This window comes from Macrobrachium nipponense, chromosome 30 (assembly GCF_015104395.2).
Source record: "Macrobrachium nipponense isolate FS-2020 chromosome 30, ASM1510439v2, whole genome shotgun sequence".
NCBI classification, from domain to species: domain Eukaryota; kingdom Metazoa; phylum Arthropoda; class Malacostraca; order Decapoda; family Palaemonidae; genus Macrobrachium; species Macrobrachium nipponense.
Window position 1 is genome coordinate 50,320,964 of NC_087218.1, and position 20,412 is coordinate 50,341,375.

The 20,412-nt window shown below is 37.6% G+C and overlaps 1 protein-coding gene across 1 annotated transcript in view; it reads left to right on the forward strand.

Moving 5' to 3' along the window:
- LOC135202144 (uncharacterized) overlaps positions 1–20,412 on the forward strand; it is a 187,951-nt gene that overhangs the window by 32,559 nt on the left and 134,980 nt on the right. Inside the window, 6 exon segments of the mRNA XM_064231395.1 lie at positions 2,647–4,715; positions 10,458–10,649; positions 12,565–12,625; positions 12,627–12,721; positions 14,741–14,952; positions 19,707–19,929. Of these exon segments, the coding sequence (XP_064087465.1) occupies positions 2,647–4,715; positions 10,458–10,649; positions 12,565–12,625; positions 12,627–12,721; positions 14,741–14,952; positions 19,707–19,929 (2,852 nt within the window).

A 20,412-nucleotide genomic window follows, 5' to 3' on the forward strand; every position in this document is an offset into this window, starting at 1 on the left:
ATATATCTATATATATATATATAATATATTATTATATATTATGATACCCGTGAAACCAATGGCCAATAATAATTTGATAAACATAAAAACTGCCACAAGAACAAGTAACCACAAAGCGATGGAAACAGAATCCACAAAAGATATTTTGGACAAGATGAGAAAGGAAGATGTGTCGATATGTTAGAGATGTTCGCATTGATTGACATATCTGAATGATGCCATTAATTGCAAGGAGTCTGGCATTTAGACCTTACTATCTTCGGATATTTATAATGATTCAGAATGGTTTCTAACTCTTAAACAAATTCTTTCCGTGACGTCTGTTGGCGTTTTATAATCTTTAAACATTGAGAGCAAATGCTGGTTTCAATTAGTCTTCTTGGAGGTAGTGAATACCTGGCTGTCCAAACTCTTGTTTTATTTATTCCTCGAAGTCTCAAACTACGTTTCTTATTTTTAGAATTACATGCATCGCTTCGCGTCTCAAGGCAACATAACGTTGAGCATCCCGAGTTGTTAGTCGTTTTTTTTTTTTATTATTTATTATTCTTTTATTATACCTGTATCATGTATACCATTTACATGGTCTCTTGGTCTTCTGTTTTTGACCTTTGGGTCTAGTCCTTGTTTGGTCTTACCGTATGACCTCTTACAATACTCGACATATCTTCGTGTCATGTGTCATTTTATGTTGCATATTGTTACCTGCCGTCTTTATATTTCCTTGCTACAAATATATCAGCGTTTGATTTGACTTCTAGTAATGCCCTTCTTGTACTTTTACTCTTTAGTAATGTCCCTTTTTTATGCTCTCGGTAGTGTCCTTATATTTTTACACTAAGAATTTTAGGAATATCGGAATTCATACTAGGAATTTTAGGATAACTGAATTTTTACTAGGAATTTTAAGATATCAGAATTCATGCTAGGAATTTTAGGAAGATCAAAATTCCTTCTAGGAATTTTAAGAATATCGGAATTCATACTAAGAATTTTAGGAATATCAGAGTTCATACTAGGAATTTTAGGAATATCAAAATTCATATTAGGAATTTTAAAAATACCAGAATTCTTACTAGGAATTTTAGGAATACCAGAATTCATATTAGGAATTTTAAGAATATCAGAACTCATTCTTGGAATTTTAGGAATACCAAAATTCATTCTAGAAATTTTAAGAATACCAGAATTCTTATTAGGAATTTTAAGATTATCAGAATTCATACTAGGAATTTTAAGAATATCTGAATTTAAACTAGGAATTTCAGTAATATCAGAATTCATACTAGGAATGTAGGATCAATTATCGACATCTAATCCTATTTCGCCCAGTCTAAGAGCAAGAGTTCACAACGTTCAAAATCACATGCGAAACGAGTAGTAAATGATGATTGCACTTGCATCCAAGCACACAACAGTTCCTCCTAGTTTTTTCAACCCATTTTTACTTCTGCAAGCACTGAAACGACGTCATCTGAGTCCTGCCTCATTTGACACGCGATACCCGAATCTGTCACTTTTACGGGGATTTATCTCGATATTCTTATTTCACTATTCTTTTGTGGGGGTGGGGGTGAAGCCTCATATTTACGTCCTCCTGACATGGCACATTTCCAGGGCCTTTGAGTGTCTTTTTTTTTCTCTTTTACATTCAGCCAAATTAAAATTGAAATTTTAATGTTTTTCGCTTAAGAAACGTCAGGCTTAGCAGTATAAGATAAGCTAAGACGAAAGACTCATTTAGTTCTCATATAGTTCGTAACTGCTTAAGTAATATGGAAGGTAAAGATATTAATCTTCAGCGTTTCCTTAAATTTTCACGTGTTGAATCATAAAGAGATTCCGGAGCTGTCCCTTATTGTTATTGAAATAATACTGCAAAGTGCTTATAGAGGCCTTGGAGGGCCAACTTCCCTCCCACATACAGAATATTCTAGTTGTAAATTCTGACAGAGGGCTCTTAAGTTCCTGGAGCTCATAGACCCTTCTGAGGGGCGTATGAACATTGAATACTGAAAATTTGAGAATTAGAGAATTTTTCTTATTAATTTTTCTTTAATCAGTTTCAACACAAATGTAGCAGCAAAAGAAGCACTGTTCCTTTTTGTAAAATGCAAAGAATCTTCTAAATTCAACAGATTTCCTTTCCCGTAGGACCAGAGAAATGAAACTGCATTTTCGATAAATGACATATACAAGATGTTTGACTTCATCCACGCTCTCTCTCTCTCTCTCTCTCTCTCTCTCTCTCTCTCTCTCTCTCTCTCTCTCTCTCTCTCTCTCTCTCTCTCAAGGATAATATGCTTACACAACTCGTAATCGGGTGCCTTAAACGTCACTAATTTGAAAGATGTGCTTCGATTGACGGTTATATTTATGTCTTGGTCTCAGACTTCCTGAATAGTTAATTGCTTCTAACATGTCATGGTTGCTCCTTCACTGTGAGATCCAAGGTGTGAATATGGTATCTTATATATCCTTTGATGTAATTGGTTTTCATAATTTCCTTTAGTTGATTTGTATTCTTGCAAATTTTTTTCTAAAGAATTTGTTACGGGCTACTCCAGCAAGAGCCCGTGCTGGCATAAAGCCAGGTTAACCTACAATAACATCATCTAATATACATTTTTTTTATATCTTTTCCAGGCGTTGGGATGAGTGAGGTGGAGGAGAGCAGAGGGGAGGGCGTAAGTAATGTTTTAGTCGAGGCTGATTCTCTCGAGTTTGATGTCAACACTAACCTGCCCTTCACTCCTGCCAAGACCTCCCCCCGGGGCACTGCCCCTTCCCTTCAGGAATTAATTGAGGCTGAATTGAGTGCCCGTTTGTGCCAACCTGATTCCCTGGAGGCACCAGCATGTCCTCCTTCCTTCAATTCCCTGTTGAGTTGCGATTCCATTGAGCCTGTCCTGACCCGGCCTGCTCCCACTGCGTTCAGTCTTGACTCACTCACAGGCCTTAATGTACACAGTCCACTCGACGATCCGGTAGGACGTGCTGCAGATGAGGAAAGTGGCATAGATATCCTCTCTCCTATGAAAGTAGACGATTTTAGCAATCCTGATTCACTAGAGTCTTCATCTGACCTTCCTGGCTCTGTTGAACAGTCATCCCCAGAGCCCTCGATGCCAGAGGCTCTGTATGGAGCTGAATTAACAATTGATGATGAAAATAAGACAAATGCCAATTCCCAACAGACAGTAACTCTGATTGAATGTGAGACTGATATTTTAGAGAATATTAATAATTCTAAGTCTTTGCTGAAGTATGATGATTCAGAAGCAGATTTGTTATGCATCCAAGAAACTAAGCAAAGTAGTAGTGAAATATCCCAAGAGATTACAACCTCCCGTACAGTCACGGAGACTAATACTGTTAGTTTCTCTAATAATGTTGAAGTTATTGAAACTGAATATATATCAGAGACTAGTGTCACAAGTGCTGGAGAAAGGCACTCATCATCTTCCTCTCTAAGCATAACAGAAAGTGATTCAAAGGAACGTCTTTACTCAGATGCAGATACAGATGCTTATGACAAGATGTCCAGAACTTCATCTGAGGATATACGGAGCCATCATGAGGAAATACTACAGCCTCATCTACCAATTCATACCAAAAAGCTCTCTTCCCAGGCATCTGACAGTTCTGAAGACATAAGAGTGGCAGAAACAGCTTCTCTGTCGAGCGGTGAGGCTATGTGTGAATTTGTTACCCATTCAACGTGCACTGATCCAGAACTAGGTAATACACATGCACAGGCTGATAACTTGCCAGACATGGAGTGCTCATCTTCCAATACCTCACTGCAGAAGCATCTAAATGAAGGAACTCAGAATACTCAGATGTCACTAACAGACCTTGTCGATGTCTCATCTTGTGATGCCTCCTCTATTGATTTAAGTTCTCCGAAGGACCAAAGTCCTTGCCCCGATTCTAGCTCTCCCAAAGTTCTGACCACCCTAGAAGATTCTCAGAATTCCACAATAGACTTTAGCTCCCAACCTATCATCAAGTCATCAGAACAGAGCTCTTCAAGTCACAATTTAGTAGACTTGGACACCATCTCTTCCAAAACAGATACTGTAGATCTCTCTGGAACTCAAAAATCTGCTGATGTACAGATCTTAGACTCTGCTGAAACTTGCAAGCCTCATACAGAGCAATTGGAACAAGAACTAAAAGCAGATCCCGACTCTCTGATTGCTTCTATGGCGTCACTTCAGTTGAATTCCCCATGTGGTCAAAAGACTCTAGACATTTCCCAGTCTTCTGCAGATTCAAACTCACCAACAGGACCCAACTCTCCTTTGGAAATATCTCTAGGCTCCATGTCTCCCACAGAACATAGTTTCCCACCACCAGACGTCACCTCCCCACTTGAGTTCACTTCCTCCCAGGGCCCCAGCTATAACCAGACAGATTCTCCCAAGGAAAGCCAGTCCCCAGAAACAGTGGCATGCACCCCTCAGGTGGAGGTCCCCGGCAGCACCCATCTCCCCTTGAATAATACTAACAGCGTGAGTGTCTCCTCAGCCCTCTCTGATGACGGTAGTGAGGAGGAGGAGGAGGAGGAACAGGGACATGGTGGTGATGACGATGCTGTGTCATCGACAACGGGCACGATTAGTGGTGTTAGTGGTGTTGGTGATATAGGTGATGGGCACACCATGCACGACACGGTCCCCTGTCCTAGTGTACAACAGCAGTCTAACAATGTAAGTGTAGCTTACTCCCTCACTAACTTAAGTGCATTTGGTGGGTGTAGGAGTAGTAGGGTCTTTACTGGGGGTCATCTTCACTTCCACAAGCAGACTTTGCTTCAGGCAGAAAACAAACAAATCATTTTGAGAAGGTTTCTGATTTTTCTGAGGGATGTTTTTCATGTTAGCTATATTTCAAAAGATTAGAATTTTGATACAATGCCGTAAAAAATGGGAAATGATTCTATCTCACAAGCCCTAGTTCATTTGTTATTTTTTAAATTTTTTTTTAGATATTTGTTGCTAATAGAGTAGCTTCTATTGATTTTTGTTTTGATCAAGAGAAAACCTCGATATCCAGAGAATTTGCAGTCTGCGTTTTCCATCCATTTTCTGCCTGTGGCAACGTTTTGCATGAGATATAGTTTCAGAGATGGGGTTAGAATCAGGGGAAAAGTTTCACATTCACGGTTGAGGGGTTTACTCATAGGAATGAGAATGGGGTAATGATGTAGTAGTACACGATATGCATCTTGAAATGGCCAGCCATTGTGGAGTTTCTCACCGAGGAAATTGGTAGTACAGTGGGCAGATGTTCACGTCATTGTGGCGAAGGTTGAGTGAACACTTGTTGCATCTAAGAGAAACAATTACCCTTGTAATCACCAGGAATCGAGAGCAGTTGATTCAAAACAGTACATATGATGTAATGATCTCTTCAGATTGTTAATATTATAATTTATTATTTCGACAAAGATGTTAAAATGGAGGAGGTGAATGTAGTTAACTTTAACGGTGTTCATAGTGTTGTGCAACAAAGAAGCAGATCATTTTTATAGTAAAAATTGTAGACTAAAATTGTTGGCAGATTTTTATTGCGCAAAAAAAAACATACTTTTACTTCACCGAGTTTTTCTATTTTATATATTCAATGTATTGAAGCAATTATTTTTAACCTAATACATGAAAAATATTGATGATAAACTCTACAATGCCAAGCCAGTATTGCATATCTTCTGTATATTAAGTAGTCTCATTGTCATATATAGTACGTTGATAGTTTAACTGGAATGAAAAAGATATTGTTATAATTATTCTACGGCCTTTTTTTATTCTTTCAAGTTACGTCTACTGTAACCAGTTTTTTGTTATAGTTTTTGTAATTGATATTTCTACCGTGATTATACTTGCTTAGAACATAGTTATTAAGATTGAAAATACATTTGTTTGTCATACATGTTCGACCGAAATATATTTTACAAAAGGCAAAGGCGAAGAAAATTTTGATTCTTTCTTAATTTCCCAATTAATTGAAATCTATCGTTTAGTTAGACTTATTCGTTACTTCATTTCAGTTCTTTCGTATGAGCCCAGAAATCAATTGTGAGATTAGTACATTGATAAAAACTTTCAAAAATGGTAAATGTTTTAGTCTTGCCATATGATTTATGATCAGTAAAAATATGCTATACAGAATAGTATTCTGTATTGTTTACTAATAGAGTAATCAAATGTAGAGTCATTAGTTTTGAAGTTGTTAAAATCTATTTTTTTTTGGGGGGGGGGCGGTCCACTGACTGTCGAATTTAGAGAAGCATAAATGGCTATCATCATATTTACCGTTGGTTTTATTCTCAATTTGATATTTTCCCTTCGTGAGAGCTTTGAAGATTTATTATTATTATTATTATTATTTTATTAAAAGTAATGGCTACTTCAGCAGCATTACACTTGTAGAGATTCTTCTCTATTTTCCGAATAGCGGCTTTTTCCGTGCTACTTAGACAGGCTAGTAGAGCGCCTATGGAGGTCATGATCAAATACAGAGCCAAAATTGGTGTATATATTTGAATTTTACAGATAAACTATGATACCATAGTTATCAAAGTCATTAACGATATATATATATATGTCTCTCTCTCTCTCTCTCTCTCTCTCTTTCTTGAAGCAAGCGAGCTTTCGTCTGGAGCTGCCAGACATCCTCGGGCTGGGAAGCTGAGGGTGGACTGATCTTGAAGCGGTGTCCGTCCTCGTTTATATTTGGAGTTGACAGCAGGGGAACCGCCCATTTGCTGATCTACTATTGGCTGTGGCGGTAGGTCTTCGTTTTCATTGGTGGCTTGAACCGGGTCTCAAGCCACTTTCCATGCGTTGATGGTTTCGATACTGTAAGTCCTGCAGCCGCCTAGACCTCCTTAGCGGCGCGGTTACGTCGATGGGCGTTTCGCTATGCTGCGGGACGTCACGGCTAACCTTGATTATGATTGGCTGCGGGAGTATCTCGTTCGGGGGCGTCGTCTTCCGTGGAGTTGTCGTGCTCGGTGGTGTCATTGTTGGTGGCAGGTCTTCTCATACTCGTAGGGAGGAGAAATTCTTCCTGCGTCGTATTTAGTGTAGGTCTTACTTGCTGGATGAGAAGCGCCTCCAGCAGGCGTAACCGACGGGCATCAGGGGCCTTCCCGATGATCTTCGTGTTTTGGATGATCACATCCCGGGAGATGGCCTCTTGATGTTTGGTGCGTGCGTGATTTTTGATAGCCCCCTCTTGGGCGTGGCACGAGAGTCTCTTCGACAGGCGCATGGTAGTCATACCAACGTAGGCGCCGCTGCAACCGCGGACTGGGCATGTATACTGGTACACCACATGCGTCTGCTTCAGGGGGTCTCGTACCTGTGGAGAGGGGTTATTTTTCATAATTAGGTCGCGCGTCCTCCGATTCTGGTAGTAGATAATTAGGTCGATATTTTTGGTGTCGTCGGTCGGGGTGGGATACATTTTCAGAAATAATTTTCTTGACTGAGTCCTCTTCTTCACGGTAATGTGAGCTCATGAAGGCTTTATAATACAGCTTTGATATTATCCTGGGGCGGGGGGTTGCGGCTCTCAACTACCGTACCATTTTCTCCAGGGCTGTACGGACTTCTCGCTTATTAAGTTTATTGAATACCCAATTTACGGGTATTCAAATAAAATTAATAAGCAGAGAAGTCCGTACAGCCTGGAGAAATGGTACGGTAGTGAGAGCCGCAACCCCGCCCCCAGGATAATATCAAGCTGTATTATAAAGCCTTCATGAGCTCACATTACCGTGAAGAAGAGGACTCAGTCAAGAAAATTATTTTCTGAAAATGTATCCCCTGACCGACGACACCAAAAAATATCGACCTAATTAATCTCACTACCAAGAATCGGAAGGACCGCGGGCGACCTAAATTAGAAAAATAACCCCTCTGCCACAGGTACGAGACCCCTGATGAAGCAGGACCGCATGTGGTGTTACCAGTATTACCATTGCCCCAGTCCGCGGTTGCAGCGGCGCCTACGTTGGTATGACTACCATGCGCCTGTCGAAGAGACTCTCGTGCCACGCAAGAGGGGGCTATCAAAAATCACGCACGCACCAAACATCAAGAGGCCATCTCCCGGGATGTGATCATCCAAAACACGAAGATCATCGGGAAGGCCCCTGATGCCCGTCGGTTACGCCTGCTGGAGGCGCTTCTCATCCAGCAAGTAAGACCTACACTAAATACGACGCAGGAAGAATTTCTCCTCCCTACGAGTATGAGAAGACCTGCCACCAACAATGACACCACCGAGCACGACAACTCCACGGAAGACGACGCCCCGAACGAGATACTCCCGCAGCCAATCATAATCAAGTTAGCCGTGACGTCCCCGCCAGCATAGCGAAACGCCCATCGACGTAACCGCGCCGCTAAGGAGGTCTAGGCGGCTGCAGGACTTACAGTATCGAAACCATCAACGCATGGAAAGTGGCTTGAGACCCGGTTCAAGCCACCAATGAAAACGAAGACCTACCGCCACCAGCCAATAGTAGATCAGCATGGGGCGGTTCCCCTGCTGTCAACTCCAAATATAAACGAGGACGGACACCGCTTCAAGATCAGTCCACCCTCAGCTTCCCAGCCCGAGGAATGTCTGGCAGCTCCAGACGAAAGCTCGCTGCTTCAAGAAAGAGAGAGAGAGAGAGAGAGAGAGAGACATATATATATATATCGTTAATGACTTTGATAACTATGGTATCATAGTTTATCTGTAAAATTCAAATATATACACCAATTTTGGCTCTGTATTTGATCATGACCTCCATAGGCGCTCTACTAGCCTGTCTAAGTAACACGGCAAAAAGCCGCTATTCGGAAAATAGAGAAGAATCTCTACAAGTGTAATGCTGCTGAAGTAGCCATTACTTTTAATAAAGTATGCTGAGAGAGGGTCTGCTTCCTAGTATTATTATTATGATTATTATTATTATTATTATTATTATTATTATTATTCTATTATTATTAATTATTATTCAGTAGATGAAACCTATTCAATGGAACAAGCCCACCAAAAGGGCCAATGTCTTGACATTCAAGCTTCCACAAAATATTATGGTGTTCATTAGGAAGAAGTAAGAGGAAGTAAACGGAAATACAGAAAGCTGGTCTACATATTTTTGCAGTTTTTAATTCTTTGAATTGTATTATCAAATTCCCTAAAATTTCGTAATAATTTAAACATTCCAGTTGAACTTCCACGTAGTACATTACAGAATGTTCATCCACATTCACGGCGGTTCATGGGTGCATAATTGAACTCTGCATTCATTATGGTTTAGGATTCATTGTATAAAATCCTCCTTGGCTGTGTTTTCCTAAATAGATAAATGTTGTCTAGCCCTTCTAGTAATAAAATGTTTGGTTTATTAAACGTTTTAATACATTAAAATTTGTTGTAATTGTCTATTAAGTGTATAAGTCAGTCAGTAGTGTTTTTAATGTGGCAATTCTGTCCTCAGGGTTTAGTGCGGTTTATTGTAAAGTAGACTTACACAAGTAAGAATAAAGAATGACATTTACTGTTATTTCATTCTGAAGAAATTAATAGTGAGTAAGTAAAGCATAAGATGCCAGAGGTTTATTTAAATAACTGTAGGTTGTTATTCACAACTGTTTTATCTTTTATTTTTCGCTCTAGTTTATTTTTTTTATAATAAATTTAGCTTACACTTAAATGCTGTTGTTATGTGTTCATTTTGTTGAATTTCATTTGCAGCTTATTTTATTTAATTCAGTTCATATGAAGCTTATTTTAATCTGTATCTCAAGTTAGCTAACATCTGCGGTACAGCCTAAGCACTGTAACTTAAGGAACAGTACAGCGCTGCTGTAACTGTGCAGTTATGTCTTTACTGTATTGTGTCACTTTACACACACACACACACACACTATATATATATATATATATATTATATATATATTTAAAAATACAGGAAAATATATGTTTTCCTTTTTCATGCATGAGGAAGTCATTATTTTTATTATATAATTATAAATATATATATATATATATATATATATATATATATATATATATATATATATATATATATAATAAGGAAATGGTGATTTCCTCATAAATGAAAAAGGAAATCATATATTTTCATGTATTATTTTAAAAAAGACTTTTTATTTTTTTTTACTTAATTCCATAACTAGAAACTTGATAAGCTGAAGCAAAAAGCAGTAACGTTGAATAAAAATTGGACTGTTTTGATTTATTATTTAGTAATGGTGACGCGATTTGAAATAAATCGTAAAGTGACACAACACAAGTAAACCAAAGCGTATTGATTTCATTTTGCTAATTTTATTTACTAATTTTATTTTCGTTTCTTTCCTTTCTCTTCTACACCTTCCTCTCTACTTCCCCAACCCTCCCCTACCTATATAAAAAAAAAACCACAGGTGGGGAGGACCAGGTCAAGGCCCAACAAGTACCTGGAGGAGTTAGAGGACTCAGCAAGTGACTACATCGAGGAAGAGGAGGAGGAGGAGGAGGAGGAGAAAATAGAAGTGGTTGAGGAAAAGAATGAGGAAGAGGCTGATAAACCCGAAAAAGATGATGGGGAAGAAGTAGACTTCTGGGGAACAATGCAGGTACGACCTGGTTTCTGGCAGGTGTGACCTGGTACATTGTAGGTTGACCTGGTGCATTGGAGGTGTGACCTTACAGTATGACCGAATGCATTACCGTGATGGCCTGTTCCAACGTAGGTTTGACCTGACGCATGAGACGTTTATAGGCAATGCATTATAGTTATGACCTGGTATATTCACATATCTGACCTAAGATATATGACTGTCTGACAGGTTTAGATGGCATTCCATGTGCCAGGTTCATTGGAAGAGAGAGAGAGAGAGAGAGAGAGAGATTCTTTTAACGTTTGAAAGATGGATATGAGAGAATGAGACGTAGGTTATCAGCAAGGTATTTGCATGCCATGTTAAGTTTTGAAGAGAGAGAGAGAATCTTCTAACATTTGAAAGATGAAAGATGGATAGAGTGAATGAGACGTGGGTTATCAGTGAGAGAGAGAGAGAGAGAGAGAGAGAGAGAGAGAGAGAGAGAGAGAGAGAGAGAGAATGTGTGATATTGTTTAGGATTTGAAAAATATTATAGCAATAATAATTGAGAACAATGGAAAAATGAACGTGGTAACATATTATGGCAGGAGGAATGAGACTCAGTGTTACCAAACTCTGAAGTTTAATTTTGTCATTTACAGTTGATTCCCAAACGACTACGGTTGTAAGTAAACCTTCCATTTTGCTATCGGCTTCTGCAATGAGTTTTGATTTTATTTTATGCAGTATTTAGCAACTAAATTCAGTAAAATAATAATTATCGCCGCAAACTTTTTAATTTTTTTTATTTTTACTAACTTATTATAATGACTTAAATTTCTAGGAATTTCTGTTATGATATACTTGGCAGATTTTTCATGATGTTTTTTGTGTATGTTATGGTAACAATGATTATTTCTTTTTTTGCTCTTTTTTTTCAAATTGAACGAGTTACACATTTCGACGAATGCCAGTTCGTGTTTACCGTATATTAAAATAAAATGTGTATTTCTCTATTAGCAATAGCAATACGCATTGAATTTTCTGAAAGGTATTTTCAAAGATCAGTCGGGAGTTACGATAACGAATAATAAATCACGTTGAGCTATTTATTTCTATAAATTAAATTTAATTTTACACATTCTCAGACTTTTAATCGATTCTAAGTTTTCAAATTTTTCCATATTTTGCCGAGCACTTCAAAGTCACTTTACATCAAGATAAGTAATATCACGTTTCTAATCGTCTCTTATCATTGGATTCTGTAGAAGGAACCTTAGCTCCGGAGTTATGTAATTAATTATTCACTTGACTCTTGAGACTCTTGAATATCTCATGCGTGCGAACTTCTCACTTTTATTATATATATATATATATATATATATATATATAATATATATATAATTTTATATCGTTATTATGTTTTCCAGTTACACTATGCGCATAATGTCTCGACACGCATACTTGCTGCCACATTTTATTTTTGATGGAATTTTATATATATATATATATATATATATATATATATATATATATACATATGTATGTATATATATATATATATATATATATATATATATATATATATATATATATTAGGATTGGACATAGATATTTATCGTGATGAAATTACTTTGCAAGTTATTTTTCGAACTTTTTTTTTTATGTGGCGAGACTTGGATATTTACGTTAATATATCGTAATGAATTTGAAAAAGGATGCCTAGCGCTTTTAATTTTTTCACGTAAACCTTCCTATATCAGAGTTACAAATATTTTTTAATAATTATATATTTTCTTTTAATTTTTCTATAACTAATAGATGTAATGAAATTCTTTTTTAAAATATTTGATATTTATTAGGATTTAATTTTTTTTATTTTTTTTCTTTTTTATAATAATATATTAAGGTTATATAATTTTTTTCTTTTTTTGGGAAATAACAAAAGAAGGGCGAGGAAGAGAAGGAGTCGAAACCTGCGGAGAACGGCACCGCCCACGAAGAGGCACAAAGAATGGACATCAGAGAAGAAAAAGAAGAAGAAGAAGAAGAAGGAGAAGGAAGATGGAGAAGGCAAGAGACCCAAGAAAAAGAAGAAAGATCGGGTAAGGGAAGAAATGATTGATTGATATTTCTTTTTTTTTTCTAAGGCGAAGTTTTTTTTTTTTTGCGTTAGGATTTCAGTACGATATAAGTGTCCCAGTTTTTTTTTTTTCTCAATAATAATAGTGAAAAAAAAGTCTTTCATTATTGTGTTTCAAAGATATATATATATATATATATATATAATATATATATATATATATAATATATATACTATATATATATATATATATATATATATTATATATATATATATATCACCTTGCTTTTCTTTTATTATCTTTTGGCATTTTTTCTGATGAAATTAACTAAACAAAAGCAATTTTTCTTATGGAATTAATTAAACAAAAGCAATTTTTTCTGATAAAATTAACTGAATCAAAGCAATTTTTTTCTGATGAAATTAATTAAACAACAGGTATTTCCTTCTGATGAAATTAATTAGACAAAAGCAACTTTTTCTGATGAAATTAATTTAACAAAAGCAATTTTCTTATGATGTAATTAACTAAACAAAAGACATTTCCTTCTGACGAAATTAATTAGACAAAAGCACTTTCAGTAGCCTTTGCTTTATATTAAAGCACTCAGCCGCTGCCAGTTGCTTTATAACATCGTATTAAGTCGCTTTCAAGTGTATATACACAAGGTGTAGTATTATTATATTGAATCGCTTTCAAGTGGGTGTATTTTTGTATGAAATCGCTTTCAACTGTATATACACAAGGTGTTGAATTATTGTATTAAATCGCTTTCAAGTGTAGCAACACAAGGTGCATAATGACGATGACGTACTATGTATACTATATTCACTCGTTTGCAAAATGGAATTCCATTTCTATATCTATCTGGGACCCTCTTAGATCAACTGCCATTGAATTCAGAAGTTCTGTGGAGTTCGGGGTAAACGTTGCTCATTTCCTTTCAGCCGGAATAGTACATGCATACATATACATGCGTATGCATGTATGTGTGTGTGTTATCGCCGATGAATGGCTGACAGCAGGGAGGAAGCTCTCTTGCACTTTCTCTAGTTTCTGCTGTGCGTTTAATCAGTTTCCTTTACAGCTTTACATTTTCCTAATTGTCACCGATATGAAACCGCCTTCACGCAGTTCGTCGCACTTGATTGCTTCCCTTCCTCACTGGTACTCGAAGACGCACCGAGGAACCTACTGGAGCGCCTGGAATTAGCTAGCTCTTCCAGACGGTCCCTCCAGTAGGTGAGGACTGTTTGGATTGGGCATGCGCCTCGGGGGCACCACCAGCAGCAAGATGAATTCGGGTGGGAGGAGTCACGGGAATGAAGAAGAAGAAGAAGAAGAGCAGCAGCACATAAGAAGATGAAGAAGAAGGAGACTTCGTGAACCCAAGATTTCCGTGACTTCCCTCAGTAACCTTGTGACCGTTGTCCGGACCACACGAAGTCGCGCACTCTCGTTCTCTTTTTGTCTTTCGCTCGCTTCGTTGGGAGACCTCTGCCAACCCCTCCCGACCAAAAACCCCCTACACTCCCCCCCCTTACCCACGTACACACACGCAGACAAACACATACACTCATAGACATACAGACGCACACCAACACAACAAACTGCCAGGTCGATCAAGGCCTGGTCACGCCACTGAAAACAACGACGACAAAAACACAAACGTCCCTGAACCAATGCATGAAGATGCTTCTTTAACAATTACATGAAACAAGAACACGAATGCATTCTGATTCACTTCCACATCACAATAGCAATCAAATAACAAGCAATTGAGAATTGTTAGGCAAATTCCCCTGACACGCAACGTCACATCATTGCAGTCTGCCCCCTACCCCCTTGTTCTAAGCATAAGAGAGACGAACTCGGTGTGAGAATAAAGGATAAAGCGACAGAGACACTAGGGGAAACATCTCTCTCTCACGTCTCATCAGTCTCCTCTGAAAGAGAGAGAGAAAGAATTGTTTATTTTTATTTTTTAAGAAACTCGTCATTCCAGCGACCTCTGACCTCACAAGCCTACTATGACGTGAGTCTCGGGGTCCCCATGGATTTCCAGATGAGGTCAGGTCACCAGGAATGGTCAGGGCAGGTCAGAGTGTAATGGAGGAGCGTGAGGTCTACGCATGGCTCTCGACACGCCCACCTGACCTCAAGGACGCCCAAAGCCGCCCGTGTCATCCCGTCCATCAGCAGCAGCAGCAGCAGCCAACGTCGCCGAAGCGCCCACAGGCTGACGCACGGAGGTAGGGGCGGAGTGGACGACGGAGGAATAACAGGAGGAGGAGGAGGAGGAAAGAGGGGAGAGAAGTGAGGGGAAACGCGGGGGAGAAACCTCTCGGGGAAGGGAGTGGGGAAATAACCATGGCTATATCTTATTAAATGTGTGTTTTTATTATGCGGACTATGAGTCAATTTTTTAGATGTTACAATTCGCCCATTTCTCTATGTATTTAATATGCACGTTTTGAAGTTTTAAAATGTCTAATCATGAACCGAGATTAAATATGCTTATAATGCCAATAAGTACTCTTACGATCTTATAATTTTGATAGAATGAATTCCCAGGAATAAGCAAAATACATGAAATTCACGTACGTTTCGTGAACATCAAATCACCTTAAGCTTTTTTTTTATTCATGTGATTAAAGTATAATGTACTCACAAGAGCCTTAATAAAGATGTAACCATAAAACCCAAATTAACACACACACATGCAAACACTCATGCACAATATCATTAAATTCCGGTTCAGTGAAAGACCTTATAAATCATACATCATGCACGCGCATACAGCCACCAATTCCCGTCAAAGACCTTACAGACCAGGAATATCTCACGCCTATTTAATAGAACATTTTTATGAACTTTACTTTTTTTTGGTGAGTGATCTCTTTTTTTCTGTATTTCCCATTACCTTGTGTTACTTCCTTCTAATGAACACTATACTGGAAAACTGAATTTCAAGTCAGTGGCCCCATTGGTGTGCTTGTTCCATATGAATATGGCTCATCTTTTGAAGTAGTAATGATAATAATACAACCATCATATTACGTTCCAAGACCACAAGCCGTATATCCCAAGCACGCACTTATCAAAAGGCTTCGCAAAGTACACGTTTGCTGCGAACAAATCAAAGACTGCCACAGACGCTACATCTACTCCGAGCGCCTCAGTGGCGTGGTTGGTTTGGTGTTTGCTTCTCACCTCGGTGGTCGCGGGTTCGATTCTCGGCCATTCCATTGAGGAGTGAGAGATGTGTATTTCTGGTGACAGAAGTTCACTCTCGACGTGGTTCGGAAGTCACGTAAAACCGTTGGTCCCGTTGCTGAATAACCACTGGTTCCACGCAACGTAAAAACACCATAAAAAAAAAAAAAGCTACATCTACTCCATACATCTCCCACTAATAAGCGCTTCTGTGACACACTTACCTGTGGTCAGCAGCACCTGGGCGTCGTATTGATTGCATCAGCGGGAGGAAGGAAGGAAGGAAAGATGGAAGGTCAGGGATTAGGTCCGATTAAAAAGCTCCAGGCTTGTATACACTCTACGCTAATTCCACTGCTCCGGTCAGGTGACTCGACTTGTTAAAGCTCAAGGTCTTTGAAGGATGGCGTGAGACTCGTTGGCCTGTTAAAAGAGAATTGACGTTATTGGAGTTGCAACTGTGAGGAATATTAGTACACAATCGTATATAAAAAGGGTTCCAGGAACAGGATTGTATAATTGCTATGATTAAAGTTGTTAGAGGTATCTCAGCCAATTGTAACTGTGAGGAATATTAGTACACAATCGTATATGAGACGAAAAGGTTCTAAAACAGGATTGTATAATTGTTATGATTAAAGTTGATAAATGTGTCTTAGCCAATTATAACTGGGAGGAATATTAGTACACAATCGTATATAAAAAGGGTTCCAGGAACAGGATTGTATAATTGCTATGATTAAAGTTCTTAGAGGTATCTCAGCCAATTGTAACTGTGAGGAATATTAGTACACAATCGTATATGAGACGAAAAGGTTCTAAAACAGGATTGTATAATTGCTTTGATTAAAGTTGTTAGAGGTATCTCAGCCATATGTAACTGTGAGGAAAATTAGTACACAATCGTATATAAAAAGGGTTCTAGGAACAGGATTGTATAATTGTTATGATTAAAGTTGTTAGAAGGTGTCTCAGCCAATTGTAACTGTGAGGAATATTAGTACACAATCGTATGTGAGGCGAAAAGATTCCAGGAAGAGGATTGTATAATTGTTATGATTAAAGTTGTTAGAGGTGTCTCAGCCAACTGCAACTGCGTGAAATATTAGTGCGCAGTCGTATATGAGACGAAAGGTTTCTCTTGACAGGATTATTTATAAGTTTTTATTAAAATTGTTAGAGGTGTCGATTAGATTAGGGATCAAGGCGTTTCAAACTTCGAACTTTTCAAAATCACTGTAGCGGAGGCTGGTGTGGGATCCGGTGGACGAGATATAACATTATATTTATATAATTTTTTAAAGTCATATCTGTAATTGCATTTACAAAACGGAAGTCGTTCAAAATTAATTACCTTGCTTTTTATGATTTAAATTATTTGCAAGTTTAATTAGAAAACACTGTTGAGGTACAGAGTAGGCTAAAAAAAAAAACAAGATTTGTATTGAAAGGTTGTAGGACTTTATAGGAGAAATTCGAAGTCAAATTTAGTAAATCAGGATTTACCAGAATGGAGATAAATGATACGTTATATTGGAATTATCGGTGCAGGACCAATGGGAAGGTTTGAAAATTAATATAAATACGTAGTTAGATGTAATTACATTTGAAACGTAGGTCAAGATGATAAAAACCACTCATGCAAAAGGAAGAAGACGCAGTGGAGATGATGAGTAAGGAATAATAAACATACGAAGGTATGTCAATGCTAGGGTAGTGATAAAGATAAGACTGAAAGAGACTGAAAGATAACTGGTGATGTAATATAGAGAAATGATAGCAACTAAAGGAATGTTAGGTTAGAAACTAGCGTGGAGGAAAGAGTTGGACGAAAAAATTGAAAGGTAATAAAAAAATAAAATATTGGTGATATATTACGTATAAAGCGCAAGCATAATGGAAATAAATTATATATATATATATATATATATATATATATATATATATATCGTAAAACAGACCAAGTAAAAAAAAATATATATATATATCGTAAAACAGACCAAATAAAAAATGTGAAACCTTACCTAAGTGAAAGAAATCCGGAACAAACGTGAAGAAAGACGTTAAGAAGGATGATGGGGGAGGATGGGAAGCAGATAATAATGATAAGAACAAGAAGAAGGGTGAGGGAGAAGATGGAAGTGACACAAATTACACATTGATCCTGGGGAATGAAAGGGCCACGGTCAGGGGAATAAGAAATAGAGGAATCACTGGACGAGGAGGCTCAGAGGAGACCAGTTGCCTTCCGCTCGAGTTTCGTATCTTCAGGGGGTTGTTATTAAAAAAAAAAAGAAAAAAAAAAAAAACTTAAAGGAGGGTGGAGGGTGAGAATAGTAGGGGGAGGATGGAATCCCTTGTTTGATGTATTATTGCTTTATTCTCATTCGGAAGTCGCTCTATAAGTTAGTTTGCTCGTCAAGGTAGTTTTTCTAGGTCGGGGTGATGATAGGTCATGATAGTTCGAGTAAGAACTGGTGTGAAATCATGATTGGCGAAGGATATGAATTTTTATGTAAATAACACACACACGCACAATATTTTTTTCTTGTATATGTCAGTACTTTCACGTAGTCACAGCGACACTGTTTCTCCTGTGTGTTCAAGTATTCACATACATTATACACACTTTATATACAGGCACATAGCATCTCCATAGAAAATTGTAAGCAGCAACTATTTTTAGGAATGATTATCTGATCTTGAAAGCAATACTTATGTCATCATCCTAACCCCCTTCTTTTGTGAAGTTCGAGTAAAGGTCGTATTTCTCTCCTACGACTCTCAAATTTTAGCCATGGCTATTTTCGCCTCCGTATCATAGCCCGCCGCTGCCAGTGAGTGACGCATGTGGGTGGGCGGCTGCAATTGCAAAAAAAACAAAAAAAAAAAAAACAGCAGCAATTTTCAAAGCATTCTTGGGTTTCACCAGTCTTAATCATATATTAGTGCGAAATCGTTTTTTTATCTTTTATGTCACTTGCTGAAGTTTGTAATAAAGAATTCACGTGGAACTTTGAAAAGTAGTTTTATTTTATGGCTGAAGTTGCCGATTATAGAGAAATAAGTCATTCGGAATATTATATGTTATCAGAACTTACCCCTTTAATGGAAATTTGATAATTTAGCTTATTATTCATACAGTATGTCACCCAAAGGCACAATTATCCAAGTAATTTCGAAAGAAACAAAATTATTTCACAACGACGGCTGATTTCTTTGTTATACAATGAAGAATGAAAATCACTGAGTTGTATTCTGTTCGTTGCTAATAGTATCAGATATAAATTTAAACCAACAAGAAAATAATGAAAGGATCAAGCAGAAACATTTGTTAGTTATCTCATTATTTTTTCAATTATTTAGGCATAAATGATTTAATTTACGCGTTCGATAATGTTATTATGTCGTAAAATGTCAACAAGACTTCCACTGTAATGGTTATTGAGACTTAATTTTAAACATATATAGGATTTAGTTGGCTGTTAAATATCTCGGCGGATGTGTGAAGAGAGAAAAAATTTATTTTAGGATCTAGATTTTTATTTATGGATTGAAAACGAAATATGATACAACAACAAAAAGTCTAAACAAAAACAAAAAGAGGCTTAGAATTTGATAGGTACTTAATCTTTGAAACGAGACGAAACTCAAAAGAAAAAAAAGTAAAAGAAAAAATAAAAATAAAATTTAATCATGGGAAAAGAAATTTATACACAAAAACAGAGGTTTCTCCATCTCCCTCTCCCCCACCCTTAAACCACCTCCTCCTCCTCCTCCTCCCCCCTAGCATCGAATCCTTCGAGCGCCACGTGCGAGCGAAATACCGCAAGAGGAAGGAGGAAGAAGCCCGGAGGAGACGAGAAGAGGAAGAGGAAAGAGAGAGAAGGCGGAGGGAATTCGAGGAAGAGCTAGGCTGCTCCAGCCTCACGTCGGAGACGTCGCAGCAGAAGGCCCTGTGCGAGTGGACGGACGAAGGGCGCCTCACGATCACCTTCCTGACGCCTCCGCAGGTCAGTGGAGTTGGAGGACTGAGGATTCTGTTCGAAGCATCTGCTGCTACGTCGATGGCGGAGTGTGTCGATTTTGTTTCGTTTCGTTTGGTCTCGACTTTTTTTAAATTTTATTTTCCGTTGTGTGGATTTTATTTTATTTTTTGTGTGTGTTTAGTTTGGTTAACTCTTTTACATGTTTTTCGAAATAGGTTATAACCTAGTTGATAACGCAGTATGTTTATTTAAAAGTTATAACTTGGTTTATAGTGCACTGTTTTGAATTAGGTTGTAACTTAGGTGACTACCACGAAGCATGGATTTATGTTGTTATTTATGTTATGTATTTAGTGTGTGTAGTGTTTATTAATAGAATTTTTTTTTTTATAATTTATTTACTCTGTCAGTATCATTTAATTATTTTTAAACGAGAATATTCTTAAATGTTAATGTGCACTAATATAAATAAATATATATGTTATATATAAATTTATAATATATATA